Source organism: Engraulis encrasicolus, chromosome 19 (assembly GCF_034702125.1).
Source record: "Engraulis encrasicolus isolate BLACKSEA-1 chromosome 19, IST_EnEncr_1.0, whole genome shotgun sequence".
Taxonomy (NCBI): Eukaryota; Metazoa; Chordata; class Actinopteri; order Clupeiformes; family Engraulidae; genus Engraulis; species Engraulis encrasicolus.
Genome location: NC_085875.1, coordinates 34,384,809 through 34,402,289, shown reverse-complemented (window position 1 = coordinate 34,402,289; position 17,481 = coordinate 34,384,809). Strand labels below are relative to the sequence as shown.

Sequence of the window (17,481 nt, the reverse complement as noted above, 5' to 3'; positions counted from 1 at the left end):
AACTTTTATATGTATGCTGTGGTGGAAAAATTATGGAAGACCATGTGATGGAACCAACGATCAGGATGAAATGAACCCTGCCTGTGTGCTCTCTCTCTCTCTCTCTCTCTCTCTCTCTCTCTCTCTCTCTCTCTCTCTCTCTCTCTCTCTCTCTCTCTCTCTCTGGTTCTCCATCAGTACGTTCCTGTACTTGAAGTTCCTGGTGGTGTGGGGTCTGGTGCTGCTGGCAGACTTTGTGCTGGACTTCCGGTTCGAGTACCTGTGGCCCTTCTGGCTGTTCATCCGGAGTGTCTACGACTCCTTTCGCTACCAGGGCCTGGTGAGTTGACCTCTCTTTGTTTCCATAAAGCTGTAGCTTCTTCTTCTGCTGATGCCGCTGCTGAATGCCTTTACATGAAGCATCGCACTGATTGATGGCGAGCATTTTATTTAATGGGTCTATTGAGAGTTTTATTGTGAGATCTATTTGTTCGTTTCTTTTTTTTATATAATTTTTTTTTGGGGGGGGTTCAACTTTATTTAGACCGGACAATGAAGAGTGGGACGGAGAATGAGTGGGAGAGAGAGACTGGGGAGGATAGAAATGGCCGGGGTCGGGAATCGAATCCCGGTCGCCCGCGTGGCAGGCCAGTGCCCAGCCGACTAAGACACGGCTGGGCCTATTTTTTCATTTCTGATGTGTAGTTGTGTGAGTGAGATTCTGTAAAAAAAAGTCCACCTCCAGCTGACATGAAGAAGCCTCTGCACGTCTTCCTATTCTCCATCAGTTAGTTACCCAAAATTCAGATATCAATAAAGCTAAACCAACCACCAATGCTGGCACAGTAGTCAATGCATGGGCGACATTTTCAACATTCGTTTTCTGCAGGTCAGATGGACAGCGTTGGTTTGATTGTCTTCTTGAGGGCAAAGCAAACCTCCTGACGAGTGCAGCTGGTGAGATTAGATTAAGGCAGCGGGGGCTGTGACTGTGACACACACTAACCGCCTTGCTCCCGTGCCCAGACCTGCCCCCTCCTGCTCCTGCCCCCCTCCTGCCCCTGCCCCTGCCCCTGCCGGGCTTCCCCACCGCTATCTTTTCTCTCCTGTCATCTCAGGAGCAGCAGGCTCGCCATGATGCCTATAATCTTATTTAACGTGTATGACTGCTGCTGCCGCGATTTAAAGGCTTACGTCCAATCTATCGGCACAGCAAAGCAAAACAGCAGCCACCACACCACCGGATGAGACCAGAGCAGAGAGCAGACCCCCAACCCCCCACACACACCTACCTCCTCTCTTGCTGTATCACTTCTCAGCTCCAACATTTTTTTTTCTTCCTATCTTTCTGTCTTGCCCATCTTGGTTCATTATATATTCAGCCCTGGCCTGTGTGCCCATTTGCTGTGATTTGTGATGCATGATGATTGCTGTCTATAATATCGTTGCCATAGTAGAGTAATGGATACGCTTCTCTTCCTTGTCGCATTTGTTTGTTTGCCCCCAAAGCTGCACAGGGAAAATTGAGTAGCGCAGTTAAATGTCACGCGTCATTAACTCAAAGTTCAGGGGCAATATTAAAAAGCCCGAGCAGGTGCAGGTGCGGCCGGTGCATCGGTAATTACACTATTGTCTCGTACACGAGAGATACACAATAACACACACATGCGCGCACCTGCAGGCAACACTGTTTGGCCTTTCACCTGTAAAGAAACTGGACACTGCTTGGGTGTTGTGCTATAGTGGTGTGTCTGTGTGTCTGTGTGAGAGAGAGACGCAGACAGAAAGATGCAGTCAACAGACTTCAGGTTTCAGTTTCGTGAAAAGGTTGTGTACGAGGGCTGTAGGTCATGCTCTAACGCTGAACAGACAAGGGCAAAGTTAAGAGCAGCGCGCTAAATTTAACTATTGAAAAGAATAAGGCATCAGTAATTATCTGCTTTATTATTATGTTATACAGTTTTTTAATATTGTTATAATTGTTCTGTCTGTATGTTGCCTCTTTCTCTTACCCAAACTGAGGATTATTATTAAAGCTAGAACCTATAGGCGGAATATCTTTTTGAGTGTTTTTAATCATTCTTCACTAGAACCCCTTTCTTTCCTCAATGTTGCTGACTTATTTTTTTTTGTCTTTCTCTGTCTGTTCCATTGCAGGCGTTTTCAGTGTTCTTTGTGTGTGTGGCGTTTACATCAGACATCATCTGCCTGCTGTTCATCCCTGTGCAGTGGCTCTTTTTCGCAGCCAGCACCTACGTCTGGGTCCAGTACGTCTGGCATACAGGTAAGGTGTGTGTGTGTGTGTGTGTGTGTGTGTGTGTGTGTGTGTGTGTGTTGCTCGATTATGAGAAAAATCAATATCATGATTATTTCAGTCAATATTGATATTAGTGTTTTTCGGACAATATTTCTTTTCAAGACATATATAATTGTGCTAAACAATTCAATATCTTTCCTCCCTTCAGCACTGTGAGTTGAGGGCCATAGAGAAACACACAGAGGTGTTCTGCATGAGTGTTAGGTAGCAAGTCTGCTCTGTGCTCGCAATGGCTCAAGTTGAGGGGATTGTATTGCGCTTTAGCGTAAACTACCTTTTGGCAGTATAGACAAATGACAAAAATATTGTATCAAATTGATATTATGAAATTTGATATTGTTTGACAGCAGTATTGATATCACGATATAAATTCTATGTATTACACAGCCCTACGTAAGATGTTGCAGACTTCATTATTAAAGTACTGAGAGAGTACTCTCTCCCCCTGAGTGCACACGGCTTCCCATATCCCCCCCGACACTCATTTTCATACGTTCATAACACACGTTGTGCTTTGTATAAACACTTTGAACTATTGCATGTTTGACATTGACTTTGAAAAATTGTGCTTTGCTAGTCAAATGAGTCCAAGGTGTGCTTATTTTGGTACGTATACTTGGATTTCGTTCAAAAAAACAGTGAACTACTGATCGCTGCCTGTTCTGCAAGCAAGATTTATTTGGTCATAAACAGACAACAGTCCACTGTCCATCTTGCTTGTGGAATGCACTGAGACTGTAGGTCTCTTTCAGTGCACCTGTCTTTTTATTTTAGAAGTGTGCCAAAGCTCATTGCTCTGCCTCCTCTGGAGTTGAGAGCGCTTGTGGTGGCGCTACCATTAGTGCTGGCATTAATTCGTAGTTCACGGTAGCCTGCCTCTCTAATTCATGTTGGCTGGGCGGGTGGCTGGGTGCGTTTTCGTTTTCCTTGAAGATGCACAGTGGAACTCTTGGCAGGAACGCTTGAGACCAGAGGGGTATCTGGCTCGGTCTGCTGGGTCATTTATAGTTAAACTGACTTGCCAATTCAGTAGGCGTAGTGTTGTTTTTCTATTGGCAGCACATGTGAGAGCTGCCAGAAATGGCAAAAGCCGAAGCCATGAGGTTGTGTGGACTGTGGAGGTTTGCTGTTCAATTGAAGATGGTAGCCAGTGATATGTGAAAAGGATGACTTGCTGTCTTCATAATCTTAGAGTAGGTTTAAGTGATGGCTGGCTTGCTCTGCTGGGTCATTTGTAGCAAGATAACTTGCCAATAGGGATGCAATCGATTAATCGACTTTAATCGATTAATGCATTAATCGATTAAAAAGCATTAATTGCAATTAATGGACAATTCAACTGACAAGAGACCCAGGTGAAATGGGCATGTGAAGAGTGTGTTTGAAGAGGGGTGTGAATAGTGGGAATGTATAAATCATCTTTGAATTTAAGAATTTAAATATGATTAATTTAAATGTAGTATTTTATCTCAATTTTTTATTTTAATTTTTAGATTTAGTAGTTTTATTTTCGAGAAACATTGAGTTTCGGGGGGGAAAACACCGCTTATCAATTAATCGTAAGTCGATCGATAAGGCAATCAACTAACGATTAATGAATTAATGGATAATTTGCATCCCTACTTGCCAATTCACCAGGTATAGGGCTTTATGTTGGCACAACACGTGAGATATTTGTCAGAAACGGCTTAGGACAAACTGCAGAAACTAAGTCATGAGGTTATTTGGAGATTTAGTGTACTATTGAAGACTGTAGCCATGATGTTGGTAATTTTAGTTTTTTGACAATTGCTACGTTTACATGAGACCTTTTTAATTCGGAATTAACTCACTTAAATTCTGAATAAAGCTTAACTCCGCTTTGAAAACGTCATGTAAACACTTCTTAATTCGGAATTAAATGAAAGATCAAAGTAAATTTGGGATGATTTAATTCAGAATTAAAACTTTAATGTAAACGTAGCAGTTGTATGTGAAAGATGGGTTTAACCAATGTGTTGGAAGGAGGGCAACTGCTTACAATTTTGCCATAGTAAAGGGAATTGACTGACTGTTTTTTGTTTTTTGCTGAAAAATAAAGCCATAGAGATATGATTTTAGAACTGCTTATAGTTAAAGAGGCATTTTGTTTGAAAAGAGAAGAATTGACACAATATTGTTGAAAAACACAGAATAACTTATCTATAGACTTAATTCTGGTGACAGGATTATTCTATCTTGCAATATAAATGTTTTTTTAATTAGCTTAACATTGAATGTGCTTTGATTCAGAAGATTTGAGGTCTTAAAACGTGTAAATAGGCCACAATTCACCCCATGCCATAATCATAGCTTGAACGAGGTTCGCATCCTCACTGTGTATGTGTGGTGGTGGGCATGTGACTTTTTGAGGAATACGTGAAGTGCTTGGATAGAGCTCTGGTCATTAGCTGTGTGTGTGTGTGTGTGTGTGTGTGTGTGTGTGTGTGTGTGTGTGTGTGTGTGTGTGTGTGTGTGTGTGTGTGTGTGTGTGTGTGTGTGTGTGTGTGTGTGTGTGTGTGTGTGTGTGTGTGTGTGTGTGTGTGTGTGTGTGTGTGTGTGTGTGTGTGTGTGTGTGTGTGTGTGTGTGTGTGTGTAACTCATTAGTATCTGTGAGAAGAGCTTCTCGGATTATGCAATTGCTGTTGATGTTTGCAAGCAAGCGGCGTGTATGTGTGTGTGCTTGTGTGTGTGGTCTGATGTATCCTTCTGGGAATCCGGCAGGGTGTTGGGGTGGCAGCATCAGGGCGTGTATCAGGTGGCTGTCAAATTTGCTCTGTGATTTATAAGTAGCGAAGGTGAAATGACCCTGCGGGGGTGAGGATGGCGGTCCTCCTGACACACACACACACACACACACACACACCATTCTCCACTTTCACATGGCAGCCACCCTCCCCCTCCCGCTTTTCCTTGGTTGTCGCTGCATGCTGTGGCAGGTCAGGAGTGATTCTGTTGCTACAATAATCTGGTTAAACTGCCACCTTTAATTCCTGCCTGTTTTTCAACTGTGTATCTGTCTGAGAAAGTTTTTGATCAAGTGTTAATTATAATAATGATATGATTTATGAATTTCTTTAGATTAATATGTTTAATCTCTCTCTCTCTCTCTCTCTCTCTCTCTCTCTCTCTCTCTCTCTCTCTCTCTCTCTCTCTCTCTCTCTCTCCTATACTTTTTTCCCCTTCACAGAAAGAGGAGTATGTCTCCCAACAGTATCGCTATGGATACTCTTTGTATATATCGAGGCAGCTATCAGATTCAAAGATCTGAAAAACTTTCATGTGGACTTGTGCCGTCCATTCGCAGCACACTGGTACGTTGCTTCAAATCAATTCATCACACTTGTGTTAGAATTGTTCATAAACACTAGCCAGCTGAATTCCTCTCTTTTTATAAATTGAATGGCAGACGAGAGGGCATGTTTTGCAGCACGCCTACACAAAGCATGGGTGCTATCTGTTAGACTGATATACACTTGGGAGTTAACATCATCTGCAAATTCTAAAAAGATCACTGTTTGCTGTGGTGCTGTAGGTACAATTTCTTAGCATAAATAAGAAATTCCATAACTAAGTTAGGGCCAGGTAAAGATCATGTTTTTGTGTTAATTTGGCCAAGTTACTTTGTAGAAGGACATCAACGCTGTGCTGCAGAAAGTGGACAGCAGAGTGGCGGCAGCAGCGATAGGCCGGCATGCTCCTATTCACTTCAGCTGAAGTGGCAGAAAAAAGGAAATTGGAGCTGTAGTGAAGAGATGAGGTTGAAATCCCTGAAGCGTGCAGTGTGGAGGAAAAAATATTTTTTGGGGGGGGTTAATTGCCTTTATTTGACAGGATAGTGCAGGTAGTGACAGGAAGTGAGTGGGGAGAAAGAGACGTGGACGGGTCGGCAAAGGACCCGGGCTGGGAATCGAACCCGGGTCTTCCGCATAGCAAACGAGTGCCCTACCATTTGCGCCGCGGCATGGAGGAGCAGCACTTTCTAACGACTGTTGAGTTGTGGAAACCTGCTGTGGCCGTTCAACAATGACTAAAGACCTGCCCTGGTCTGATGCAGTGAAAATGCCTAACACTTCGCTGCAGGATATGTGCAGCTCGATTAGAGACTTAATTGGAGCGTTAGTTGACAAGGATAACGATACAACCAAGGAGGGGTGGAGGGGGCACAAGCACATCACTGACAGTGCTGCTTAGCTCAGCTATTGAAACTTCAGAGAGGCGTTACAGTGAGGCCTGATCTGTACAAGCCGGCCAGTCTTCATGGCCTTCAAGAAATGGCCACACCACAACAGTTTTCTTTATATGCTCTCGTAGTTTAGACATTTTTAAATACAACCTTGTGCAGTGATATTGAACTTTGTTGCTGATGCCAAGTTTATTGGCCCTCATTTATCAAAGCAGCGTACGACGAGAATCCTACGTACGTCGTGCGTACGTTCTTTTTCTACGACCACTTGGCATTTATCAAATCTCATCGTAAGCGCAGGAAAGATGAAATCCTACGACTGCTCTCAGACGGTGTACGCCGTTTTCAAATTGGGCTTGAGATGACTATGATCACCAACAACTCATTATCATAAATATGTGACCCACATAATTACAAAATGTTTTTACATTGTAGCCTATATTTTGCCTATAAACCAACTTCTACTTGTTTGAATTGGTGCACCCTTCCTGGGAACGCTGCGTTAATTTGGCATAGGTCAACAACTGCAAGATACTTCTAATTTGTGATTTGACGTGATGTGTGAATAATTGTGCAATATACAGCCGAGTATTGGAATGTGCCTTCAGTCGTGGAATCAATGGACCGACGTCCTTTCTTTTTAACACCTGGGAGTTCAGGCGCACATAGGCTAAGGTGCTGTTTCCACGTAGCAGGATATTTTTTTAGCAGGGTATTTTTTTCTCCTGCTACGTGGAAACGCAACATGTGGATAAAAAAAATCCTCCATTGTAACAAATGCGTTTCAGACCCCTAAACAGGATATTTTTTTCTCCTGCTATTTTTTTCTCCTGCACCTGGATTTTTAAATATCTGCTACGTGGAAACGGAAGGCCAAAACCAATGCAAAACCAATACAAGCAGGAGAAAAAAATATCCACATATAAAAATATCCAGCTACGTGGAAACGGCACCTAAATCAATAGCCTACATACAGTAATAATCTCCCGGTTGAGTTTCGCCATTACGCACGACTATCCGAATACACACCTGACACGTGTGTGTCCCATAACACGTTATAGTCGTCCATTTAGATGGCAAAAGCTAGGGCTGTCCCCTCGAAGGACTGGAGCGGAGGAGAGAAGCAGGGCGCACGTGAGCGCGAGAAGGACAGCGCACTGGACATGTAAAACTCTCCTATCCCCAACAAATGGTTTGGGCACTGTTTGTTTGCCAGTTTCAAGTAGGAACCCTTACTTGACCTCGTTTACAAAAAGGTTTATCATCATATTTTAAAAAAAATACAATAATATTTAATATAATAATATAGATATAAAAAATATCTTCATTATATCTACTGTAGTCAATCAAACAATTCATTGTAAGTAGGCTATTTGGAAATCAATCTCTACCCCTTACATACTGAGAACCGAAACACTGTTGACTACTGCTGTTGATTATTTCCACGTGTTATTTTGTTGTGTACCTCGCGTAAAGCCTAATTTCAAGCTGTCAATCAACCAGAAACTTGGATGTTTTAGCCGGTTTGCGCCTCTCCATGTCGCAAACTTCGGGGTGTGGTCTCTTTCCCGCCGTTTTAGAGAAGGTGTGATCATTCTAATTACGATGATTTTCAGACGCTGGATTTATCAACAGCCGCTCTCTCTTACGATGAGATTGGAGAGGTACACATGGAGAGGTACACATGTTTAGTAAATCTCACGTGAGCCTCGTCGTACGACGAGAACTGCGCTCATTTCTGCGATGGTTTCTACGCAAGTTTGATAAATGAGGGCCACTGTGTTTTGGCTCCATTTTTGTCGCTACCTACCTCTCATTGGAATTCGCATGTTAATCATGAAAAGTTTTGGAAATTTGAAAGTGTGCCACTCAAATGTCAACACGTACTCATAAAAAAGGTAACATTAGTGACTGGGTAGCATGAATTCTGGAAATAACACTGTGATATTTTTAGTTGTTTATTTCCAGAATTCATGCTACCCATTCACTAATGTTACCTTTTTCATGAATATTTACCACCACCATGAAATTCTAAGTATTCATTATGACTGGAAAAATTGCACTTTTCATACATGAAAAGGGGAATCTTCTCCACGGTCCGCCATTTTGAATTTCCAGAAATAGCCATTTTTAGCTGCAAAAATGACTGTACTTGGGCCATACTAGAAAATATTTGTTTATTACTTGGTAAACTATCATGAAAAGGTCAAATTAGGCAATAGGCGACACAGTTTCAATGAGCAGCATAGTTGCAGTACCTTTTTTGACCATTTCCTGCACAGTGTCCCTTTAAAGCTTCTTTAACAGCTACTTTACCCTTGGTGCGAACTGAAGCAGAGCCTCCATTCCTAAACCTGAATAGCTCACAAGATCACATAAATATATTTTCCAATGTTTTGGTTATGATTTATGACATGGAGTTCTTGATATGACTGTTTTACTGCAAAACAAAAGCGTGTTGTGTAGTTACTTGTGATCATTTTCAGCGTCCTACCCACAATGCAACAATCTCTAATCATTTTTTCCCTAACCCCCCCTCTCATGCGTGCTCCTTTTCTCTCTCTCTCTTTCTTTCTTTCTTTCTTTCTTTCTTTCTTTCTTTCTTTCTTTCTTTCTTTCTTTCTTTCTTTCTTTCTTTCTTTCTTTCTTTCTTCCTCTTAATTGTCTTCTCTTCTCTCTCTCTCTCTCTCTCTCTCTCTCTCTCTCTCTCTCTCTCTCTCTCTCTCTCTCTCTCTCTCCTCTCTCTCTCTCTCTCTCTCTCTCTCTCTCTCTCTCTCTCTCTCTCTCTCTCCCTCCTCCTCCTCAGTATTGGCTACCCGGTGGTGACGCTGGGCTTTGGCTTCAAGAGCTACGTGAGCTACAAGATGCGGGTGCGCAAGCAGAAGGAGGTGCAGAAGGAGAACGAGTTCTACATGCAGCTCCTACAGCAGGCCCTGCCGCCCGAACAGCAGCTGCTGCAGCGCGAGCAGAGGGAGAGGGAGGCTGAGGAAGGTGAGAAGAAGAGAAGAGGGGAAACACTCTTCTCTCTTTTGTTTCTCTCCTTTCTCTCTGTCACTCTCAGTGACTCATGTAGCGTTTGGAGTGCACACACACACCCAGTTAAAACAAGTGCCGGACTAAACGCAATCAAACAAAATAAGAGAGAGGTCCGCACAATGTTGCTGCTCCCTGTTTATTATACACAACGTTTCGACCAGTCTGGTCTTCGGACCTACACCTCTAACACCTTTTGTTTCTCTCTCAGTGACTCCCTCGTTTTTGTAGCAGTTTAGGATCAGAGGAGAGCTCTCTCGCTTTGTTTCTCTCCCCTCTCTGCCACTCTCTCAGTCACTCCCTCTTTTTAGGGAGAGGGCGGCCGAGGGAGTTTAGGATCAGAGGAGAGCTCTTTGGCTTTTTTTTTCTCTCCTCCCTTTATCATTCTCTGTCTGTCCATCTGTCTTTCTTTCTTTCACCCTCTCATACACAGTCTCCCTGTTCTTAGTTGCATCAAAAAGGCTGTAAGACATTCTGCTGCTCTGTCTGTGTTGTGTTTTGCAGTGTTTGCACCAACGATGGAAAGTTTCCCCCCACCAGTCACTGTGGCAGGTAGATTTTAAAATCTACCTGTCAACTCGTATAATAATAATAATAATAATAATAGTAATAGTAATAGTAATAATAATAATAATAATAATTCTAATAATAATAATAATTGGTATAATAATTATGTGGTCGTGGGTCTTTAGTATTTTAAGATGCAATTTCTTGCATTCTAATCAATTTTAGGATGAAGAATGGCAAATCCCACCCGACTAAAAAAATATGCCTGGACACTTAGGCTTTTTATAGCTCGAGTTGAGGTGAAAGTTTTCGCCTGTCAAAGTGTGGTGGGTTGACAAATTCACCCGTTACCGCTGAAATTTGGCAGGAGGACTGGTGTAAAGTTTACACGTGACCCAGTCTTTTGACCTTGTTCCTCCTATTCTTTTCAGAAATGTCACTCCATATTTACCTCTCTTGATGTTCTAGTCTTTGTATTCTGATTTCCCTTGTTCTCTTCCTTTGTCTTGCTCACAGCAACTCCCTGTCTCTATTTCTTTTGTCTCTCTCTGTCCCTGTCTAGCTTCTCTTCAGCTTCAAGTCTTTGTGTTCTCCTTTTGAGCTTCGCTAAACACCACCGACTGTTGCATGCCTGTGTGATGTGATGGACTTTCTGTTGTTGTCAGACTACATCATTGTATCCATCAATCATTCATCCAAGTGGCTGTTGTGGCATTGGCCACAAGGCTACAGGCAGGGATCCCTTGTCACTCCATTAATCTATTTCTGGAACAACAGCAGTCAGTTCAGTCTGCTGCCGTCCCGTCGCTGCCAAATATACAGTGGTCATATTACCCTGTGCTGCTACTACCTCACCCCAAATGGAAAAATACAGGCTGCTTTGGGGTAGGAGAGGGTAAGGGTTGGGAGGAATGAGGCTTTTAGATTTTTCATAGGATGTTTAGACGTCATAGCTGCGTTAGGTTCTGACCTTGCCATTTATGGTTCCATAAACATTCAAATTGGTTCAGTTTTAAGAAACTGGACTACCGGTACGTCTTGAAGCATGAAGAAAAAGATGTTTATCATCCAAGGAGCTTAATCAGTTTCTTCATCAGAACTGACTAAGTTCTTCAATCTCCAAGAAGCCCAGTTGCTAAAAAGTAACCTGTTTGTGAAAATTCTCATTCATCCAGGCCATGTTTTCCAGACATGTTGTTTCATGAATTGTGTTGTGTTTTCAACCCTGACTGTCTGTTTGGCCTTTATGTATCTTTTGCATTTCATTCTTGATCCTTATGACGATAAACCTGTTCTATTCACCTGAAGTACCTCACTGAGTCATGAACTTTTCTCTTGTCTCCAGCCGCAGCAGCCAAAGGGATTTCAGAGGACTCCCAGCAGCCCACCGCAGTGTCCCAGAACGGAGGCCCTGCGTCGGGCAAGAAGCAGTCATCGTCGGGGCAGCTTCCAGAGCTGGAGTACCGGGAGAAGGGACGCAAGGGAGGTGGTGGTGGTGGTGGCCGGGGAGGGGGGTCGGGGTCGGGGGGCAGTAGCAACAATAACAGCAGCAGCCAACAGGGCGGCGACAGCAAAGAGCAGGAGTACATGGAGACGCAGCAGCCCAACGGCGGCAGCAAGAGACTGAGCCACAGCGACAGCACGGAGAACCTGCTGCTGAAAGGAGAGGAGAACAACTCCTCCTCGTCCTGCTGCTCCTCCTCCTCCTCCTCCTCCTCATCAAATTCCTCCTCCTCCAACAACAACTGTAACACCAAGAACCAGAAGAACGCCAGCGCGGGCAACTCCTCGCCCCGCGGGAACGGCACGGCCAACGGGAGCGTGCCGACGTCCTCCTCAGCCCAGCAGCAGCAGCAGCAGCAGCAGCAGCAGCAGCAGCAGGCCTCCTCGGGCAAGGGCGACAAGAAGCAGAGGAGCGGCGGAGGGGGCAAAGGGGGCTCGGGGTCGGGACACGGCAAAGAGAACCAGCTGGACAACTACATCCCCAACAACCAGCTCAGCAAACCCGAGGCACTGCTGAGGTATATACATGCTTTTAAACCGCTGCATGCATTTCAAGGCAAAAATCACAGGGAATGAAGCATGTGTTGGTTGCTGTGGTGTAAGTAGACATAGCCTGGGCGAAAGCCGACTGTTGACTCCGTCAATCAGTCTGGCGAAAGCTAAGAGGAATCCGTCTCTGTGGAGGGTGGGAGATGGTCTGACCTTACTCATCAATATAAATGAGTTGGAGTTCTGTATTCAAATTAAAATTCAAATTGTGCTTTGTTAGCATGACTGTTACGATATAGTGTTCCAAAAGCATACAAATAAGACAAAAGTGTGCATCGTGTTACCTTAACCAATGAGTAACGGACTTCACGGGTGAGTTCTGCGTCACCACTCTAAACTGTTTGCTGATTGGCTAAACAGTGAGTGAACCGAGCTAGGAGGCTTTCGCCAGACTATGTGCAGAGCCAAAATCTTTGGTTGGAAGTACATAGAATGGCGTTGCCAGGTAGACCGGGTTTGACTGGGTAGTAAAGCTTGCTGTAGTCATCACGCACCGCTGAGTACTCTTGCACAGTTGCACTTGAAGGCAAAACAACACAGTGAATGAAGCACCTGTTGCTGGGTGTGGTGTAAGTAGACAGGGATTGGGCAGGTGTGCAACTGCCTTTTGCCGTAGTCATCCTTGCACTGCTGAGGCACAGTATATGCACGCCTCAGTCTTAAACAGCTGCAGGTATGCACTTGAAGCTAAAAGAAAAACCACAGTGCATACAGCACTTGTTGCTGGGTGTGGTGTCAGTACACTGGGGTTTGGTCAGCTGTACCACTACTTCAGCGTAGCCATTTTGCATGACATTGAATTTTGTGTGGAAAAAAAAGAGAAAAGAAAAGGGTTGTTCTTCTTTAATGGTCATACATGGGGAATCTAGATCTTGCAAATGATGGCCATTATTACCACCTTTGTGTCAAGAAAGTGGCAAGAATGATATTGTTCAATTTCGCTTGATGTGGTATTTGTCTCAAGGGGCTTACTGAAGTGGAATTTCCATCTTGCTAAATTAGCCTGCTTGGTTAGATGTCAACATTCGGCCAACACACCCAACCAATTGTTTTTGCCTTTGTCCAAATTCTGTGACGTGTTGGTTGACGGACAACGTTGCAGTTTCCCAGACCACACCCCGAGACCAAAAGTGCTTGCCGCTGGGCTCTCACACTGTTGCACACACTGAGGTGTCCTCACCAGCCAGTCAAGATATAACACCACCCAATCTTAGCATTCATTTACAAACAACTGAGGTGTTGCCCCTAGCCTCTGAAGATATCACACACACACACACACACACACACACACACACACACACACACACGTTCAGACGTCCATCGTGTCCGATGAAGACTCTTGTTCCAATCAGGATGGGGGTTGGGGGAGGGGTATGGTCAACGTTACACACACACACACACACACACACACACACACACTAATTAAACCGCGATTTGGACAGCTTAGGTTTTATGTTTTTTTTTATATATATAGTTCGGGTTAGCACCCGAACATCCCTTTCAGACGGCTTCCTAATGCGTCTACAATTAATCATGTTGGATGTGGTTCGTCCTTCTGGTGGTATGCTGATATTACCTTGGATAGCATGGCTGATGCATCACAAATACTTGCTATCTTGGTCACAGATGCGCCAGCAAGACGTGCACTTACAATTTTTCCTTGCAATGCACTGTTGTGTGCATTAGTAATGGTGGGGTGGCGTCCGCGCCAATGTCTTATCCTGAGCTTTTCGCTCGGTGTGTAATTCCAAGAGCAGTATGACAAAAGGGAAGAAAGGAGTCGCACACTGGAGCTGAATGCAAAATCAAAAACTGTATTAAACAAAGCCGAAAAAAGTAAATAAAACGACAGACAAGGGACAAACGTTTCAGGTCTAGCCCATCATCAGTGTTCCCAGTTCCCAGTTCCTTTCTTCCGTTCTGTTGTGTGCATTGTAATATTTTGTGCAGAACTTTGCCCTTACCTTTGCTAATTGAACCTTCACAGTCTGCTCTTACTGGTGCAATGTGCAATTAATGAAGTTTGGCCACCACCAGGCTGGTCCACTTCAGCCATGAAACTTTTCACACTAAAATGACCAGTGTTTCAGTTCCGTTGTCCAACACCTGTATTTCTATAGGGCAGCCAAAGCCAAGTGTGCACACCACACAGCCTGGTGATGTAGTCCCTGGCAGGGATATCCACATGCACGTGTCTAATTTCACACTGTCGTAGCACTGTACAGACACCCACTGGGAAGCTGAGTCATAGCTGTTCTGCTATATAAGCAAGGTGATGAGGTCTGCGTGCGTATGGTGGAATACGATAGAATAGGGTTCTGTGTGTTATGTTGTGCTTATAAGCGTTTGCTCAGCACGTGCCAACCATTGCCTTTCTAGTACCTCTTACTGTGGAGAGATTCCTACAGTAGCATCCACAACAGCAGAGGCCATTGTTTTGCTGGGGAGAAGTGAAAGGTGAGCTCATCAGTCTCCAGGAAACTTGCTTTATGTACCGAGTCTACAACTACTTCCCGCGTCTTGTGACAGAAATTTACTCTAGAGATTCCCTAAGCCACAACCTATGAGTCCACTGACCAATCACAGCTTTGACGTGTTAGCGCAGCCAATAATTGTTTAGCCATATTTCTTAAGTCCTGCCCTGACATAATATTTTCAAAAGGCAAGTGACTTTCAGCAGGTAAACTTATCAACAAGCGGATCCTTACACACCTTTCTCACCCTTTTCACCCCTGACCAGTTTGCATTCCTGTATTAGGCTTCATCTAAGCACCACCCCATCATTTAAGCACATAGGACCATTTTCTGCAGGAATACACTCTGTTGACATTTGAAGTGCTCACTTCTCCTTTTTTTCTTCACTTCTCCACTTTTCCTTTTTTTCCTCAACATGGACACCTCTAATTTACCTCTCTCACTTATTCTGTCTGTTTCTTCTTATTCTGTGCGTCTCTCTCTCTGGTCTGTGTGTTGTGTAGGTTGGAGCAGGATGTGAAGCGTCTGAAGGCAGAGCTGCAGGCCAGCCGGCAGGTGGAGCAGGACCTGCGCAGCCAGCTGGGCTCCTTGGGCAGCGCCGAGAGGAGCGTGCGCTCCGAGCTCGGACAGCTACGCCAGGAGAACGAGCTCCTACAGAACAAGTGAGTGTGTGTCCATCACCATGCGTGCGTGCGTGCGTGCGTGCGTGCGTGCGTGCGTGCGTGTGTGTCCCTGACTGCGTGTGTGTGTGTGCGCGTGTGCCAGACTGTGTGGATGGTTGGGTAATGCTGTATACACTATGGTGAGAACTTGCACCTCCGTGCATAAGTAGTTTTAACAATGACGTCTTGCGGCTGATCCATAAATATAATGTATTGTATCGCCATTAGATACATTGCATGTGTAATGGAGGGGACAGCTTGGTGTTGGAACATTGGTTAACCTCCCTGACAACCTGACAATTCAAAAAGTTCAGCCATTGAATGAGCTAATGGTCCAGTATTGAGCTCATTTGCTAGCTTGGCGGTTCCCAAACTGGGGGTCACGGAGGTGTCGCAGGGGCAGTGCAAATACGTGGGACTTTGCATAAGAACAAGAAAACCACAGGTTATAAATCAATGAATTGATTCATAAAAGTATTCACTTGTATGGTTGTGATGGAGCGACCATCACTAGGGTTATGGGTGTGTTCTGACTGATATGCCAACGAGCCTGGCTCTTTGGAGTAGCGGTCAGAGCCCCGGTTTACTACCCCAGAAGGTCTGGGTTCGAGTCCCAGCTGGGCAACTCTACTCCCCTTCGCTACAAATGGTGTCAGAAGTGGGATGGTACCGTGAGGCCATCGGAAGCGTACCCATTGTGTGTGAGCCGTAATTCCATGTGAGGGACCCCCAGGATTGATGACCCCGGTGCGAGGGACCCCAGTGATGGGTGAAGCATTGATGATGGGGCACACTGGATGGGAAAAGCATGATGGGCAGTTGCGTAAGGGACACCATGAGTGTGCGCACGGGTGCGCTTCCCGAAGGGGAAGGCAGTGTGATGGAGTGACCATCACTAGGGTTGTGGGTGTGTTCTGACTAATATGCCAACGAGCCTGGCTCTTTGGTGTAGCGGTCAGAGCCCCGGTTTACTACCCCAGAAGGTCTGGGTTCGAGTCCCAGCTGGGCAACTCTACTCCCCTTCGCTACAATGGTAAATGTATTAACTTTTCCTGTGAATTCCCAATGAAAATATAACAATAATAATGGACACATTTTTTTGGAATACGGGAGGTTGATGGGGTTGTGAACAATTTCTCAGGTCCAAAAGGGGTTTGACGCAGAAAGTGTTTGGGAACCACTGTGCTAGCTTGTGTGTCTTCTACAGTAGCTGCACAGGAATTCACAGTTTATTCATAGTTTAGGTCCCGTGCCTGAATGCATGAAGAACTTTGTGTTGACGTCCTACACATACGTACGTACTGACATGTTTGGTAATGACACTGATTTTACATGCATGTGAATCAGCAATACCCTTTAGTGAGGCATGTTGAATTCATTCATATTTGTGGTTCTGTTGTGTAACAGTTAACTGTCAAAACCCGCTGCGGGTTTGAGATTCCGTAGAATTCCATTCTTGTAGAATTCTACTGAGCACTAAGTGGTTGAGAAAGAGGAGTATATGATTACATTTGTGTTTGAATCAACATGGAAATCACTGGATCACAGACCTACATTGCACTCTTGTCAACAGGATATAACCTAGATCTCTCTTTGCTTGTATCCCTCTATGAGTGTACTGTTTGAGCCTTACCAATGAATCATCTCCCCTCTGAGGTTCTCTGCAAACTCAGCAAACAGTGTACAATTGTAGACATGAGGAAAGCTTTGTTTGAATTGTGTTTGCATTTATGTATGACTCAGCGTGGACACCAGAGTCACAGGGCTTAATTACCCAGCTGGTGTATGCCTATCTGGCCGAGCAATCCTTACATACAGTATGAATAATCCCTGTGATTGAGTACCGGTACATAATAGTTAGCCCGGCTATTGTGACTAAAATCTTCTGTGCTTGTAGTCTGTCTGACCCTGACAAAGGTACTCGCGTTTCACTGACTGTTTTTTGTTTTGTTTATATTTAACAAGGTGTTGTGAGGAGGGGCAAGACACTGGCAGCCAACCACATGAGCTAATTTTTTGACCGACAGCGGTTTCCAACAATCATAGGTTGAGTTGTGTGCAGCCAGGGCGAAACAAACATTTAGAACCCATCTATTGTAGTGTCAGTGCTGTACATCATATTTTGTGTGTGTGTGTGTGTGTGTGCGTGTGTGTGTATTAGGGGTGGTATGGTTCACAAAATTCACGGTTCGGTTCATATCGCGGTGTCAAGGTCACGGTTTTCGGTTCTCTACGGTTCTTTTTTTTTAGAT

General features: G+C 44.4%; 1 protein-coding gene across 2 annotated transcripts in view; it reads left to right on the top strand.

The window, feature by feature from the left end:
• The window catches only part of maco1b (macoilin 1b), a 33,464-nt gene that overhangs the window by 3,471 nt on the left and 12,512 nt on the right, over nt 1-17,481 (top strand). For both annotated transcript variants that reach the window (XM_063184194.1, XM_063184195.1), the window contains exons 2-7: nt 178-319; nt 2,137-2,263; nt 5,505-5,628; nt 9,307-9,491; nt 11,386-12,061; nt 15,071-15,229. In XM_063184194.1, coding sequence (XP_063040264.1) covers nt 178-319; nt 2,137-2,263; nt 5,505-5,628; nt 9,307-9,491; nt 11,386-12,061; nt 15,071-15,229 — 1,413 coding nt within the window. The remainder of the gene's footprint in view (nt 1-177; nt 320-2,136; nt 2,264-5,504; nt 5,629-9,306; nt 9,492-11,385; nt 12,062-15,070; nt 15,230-17,481) is intronic.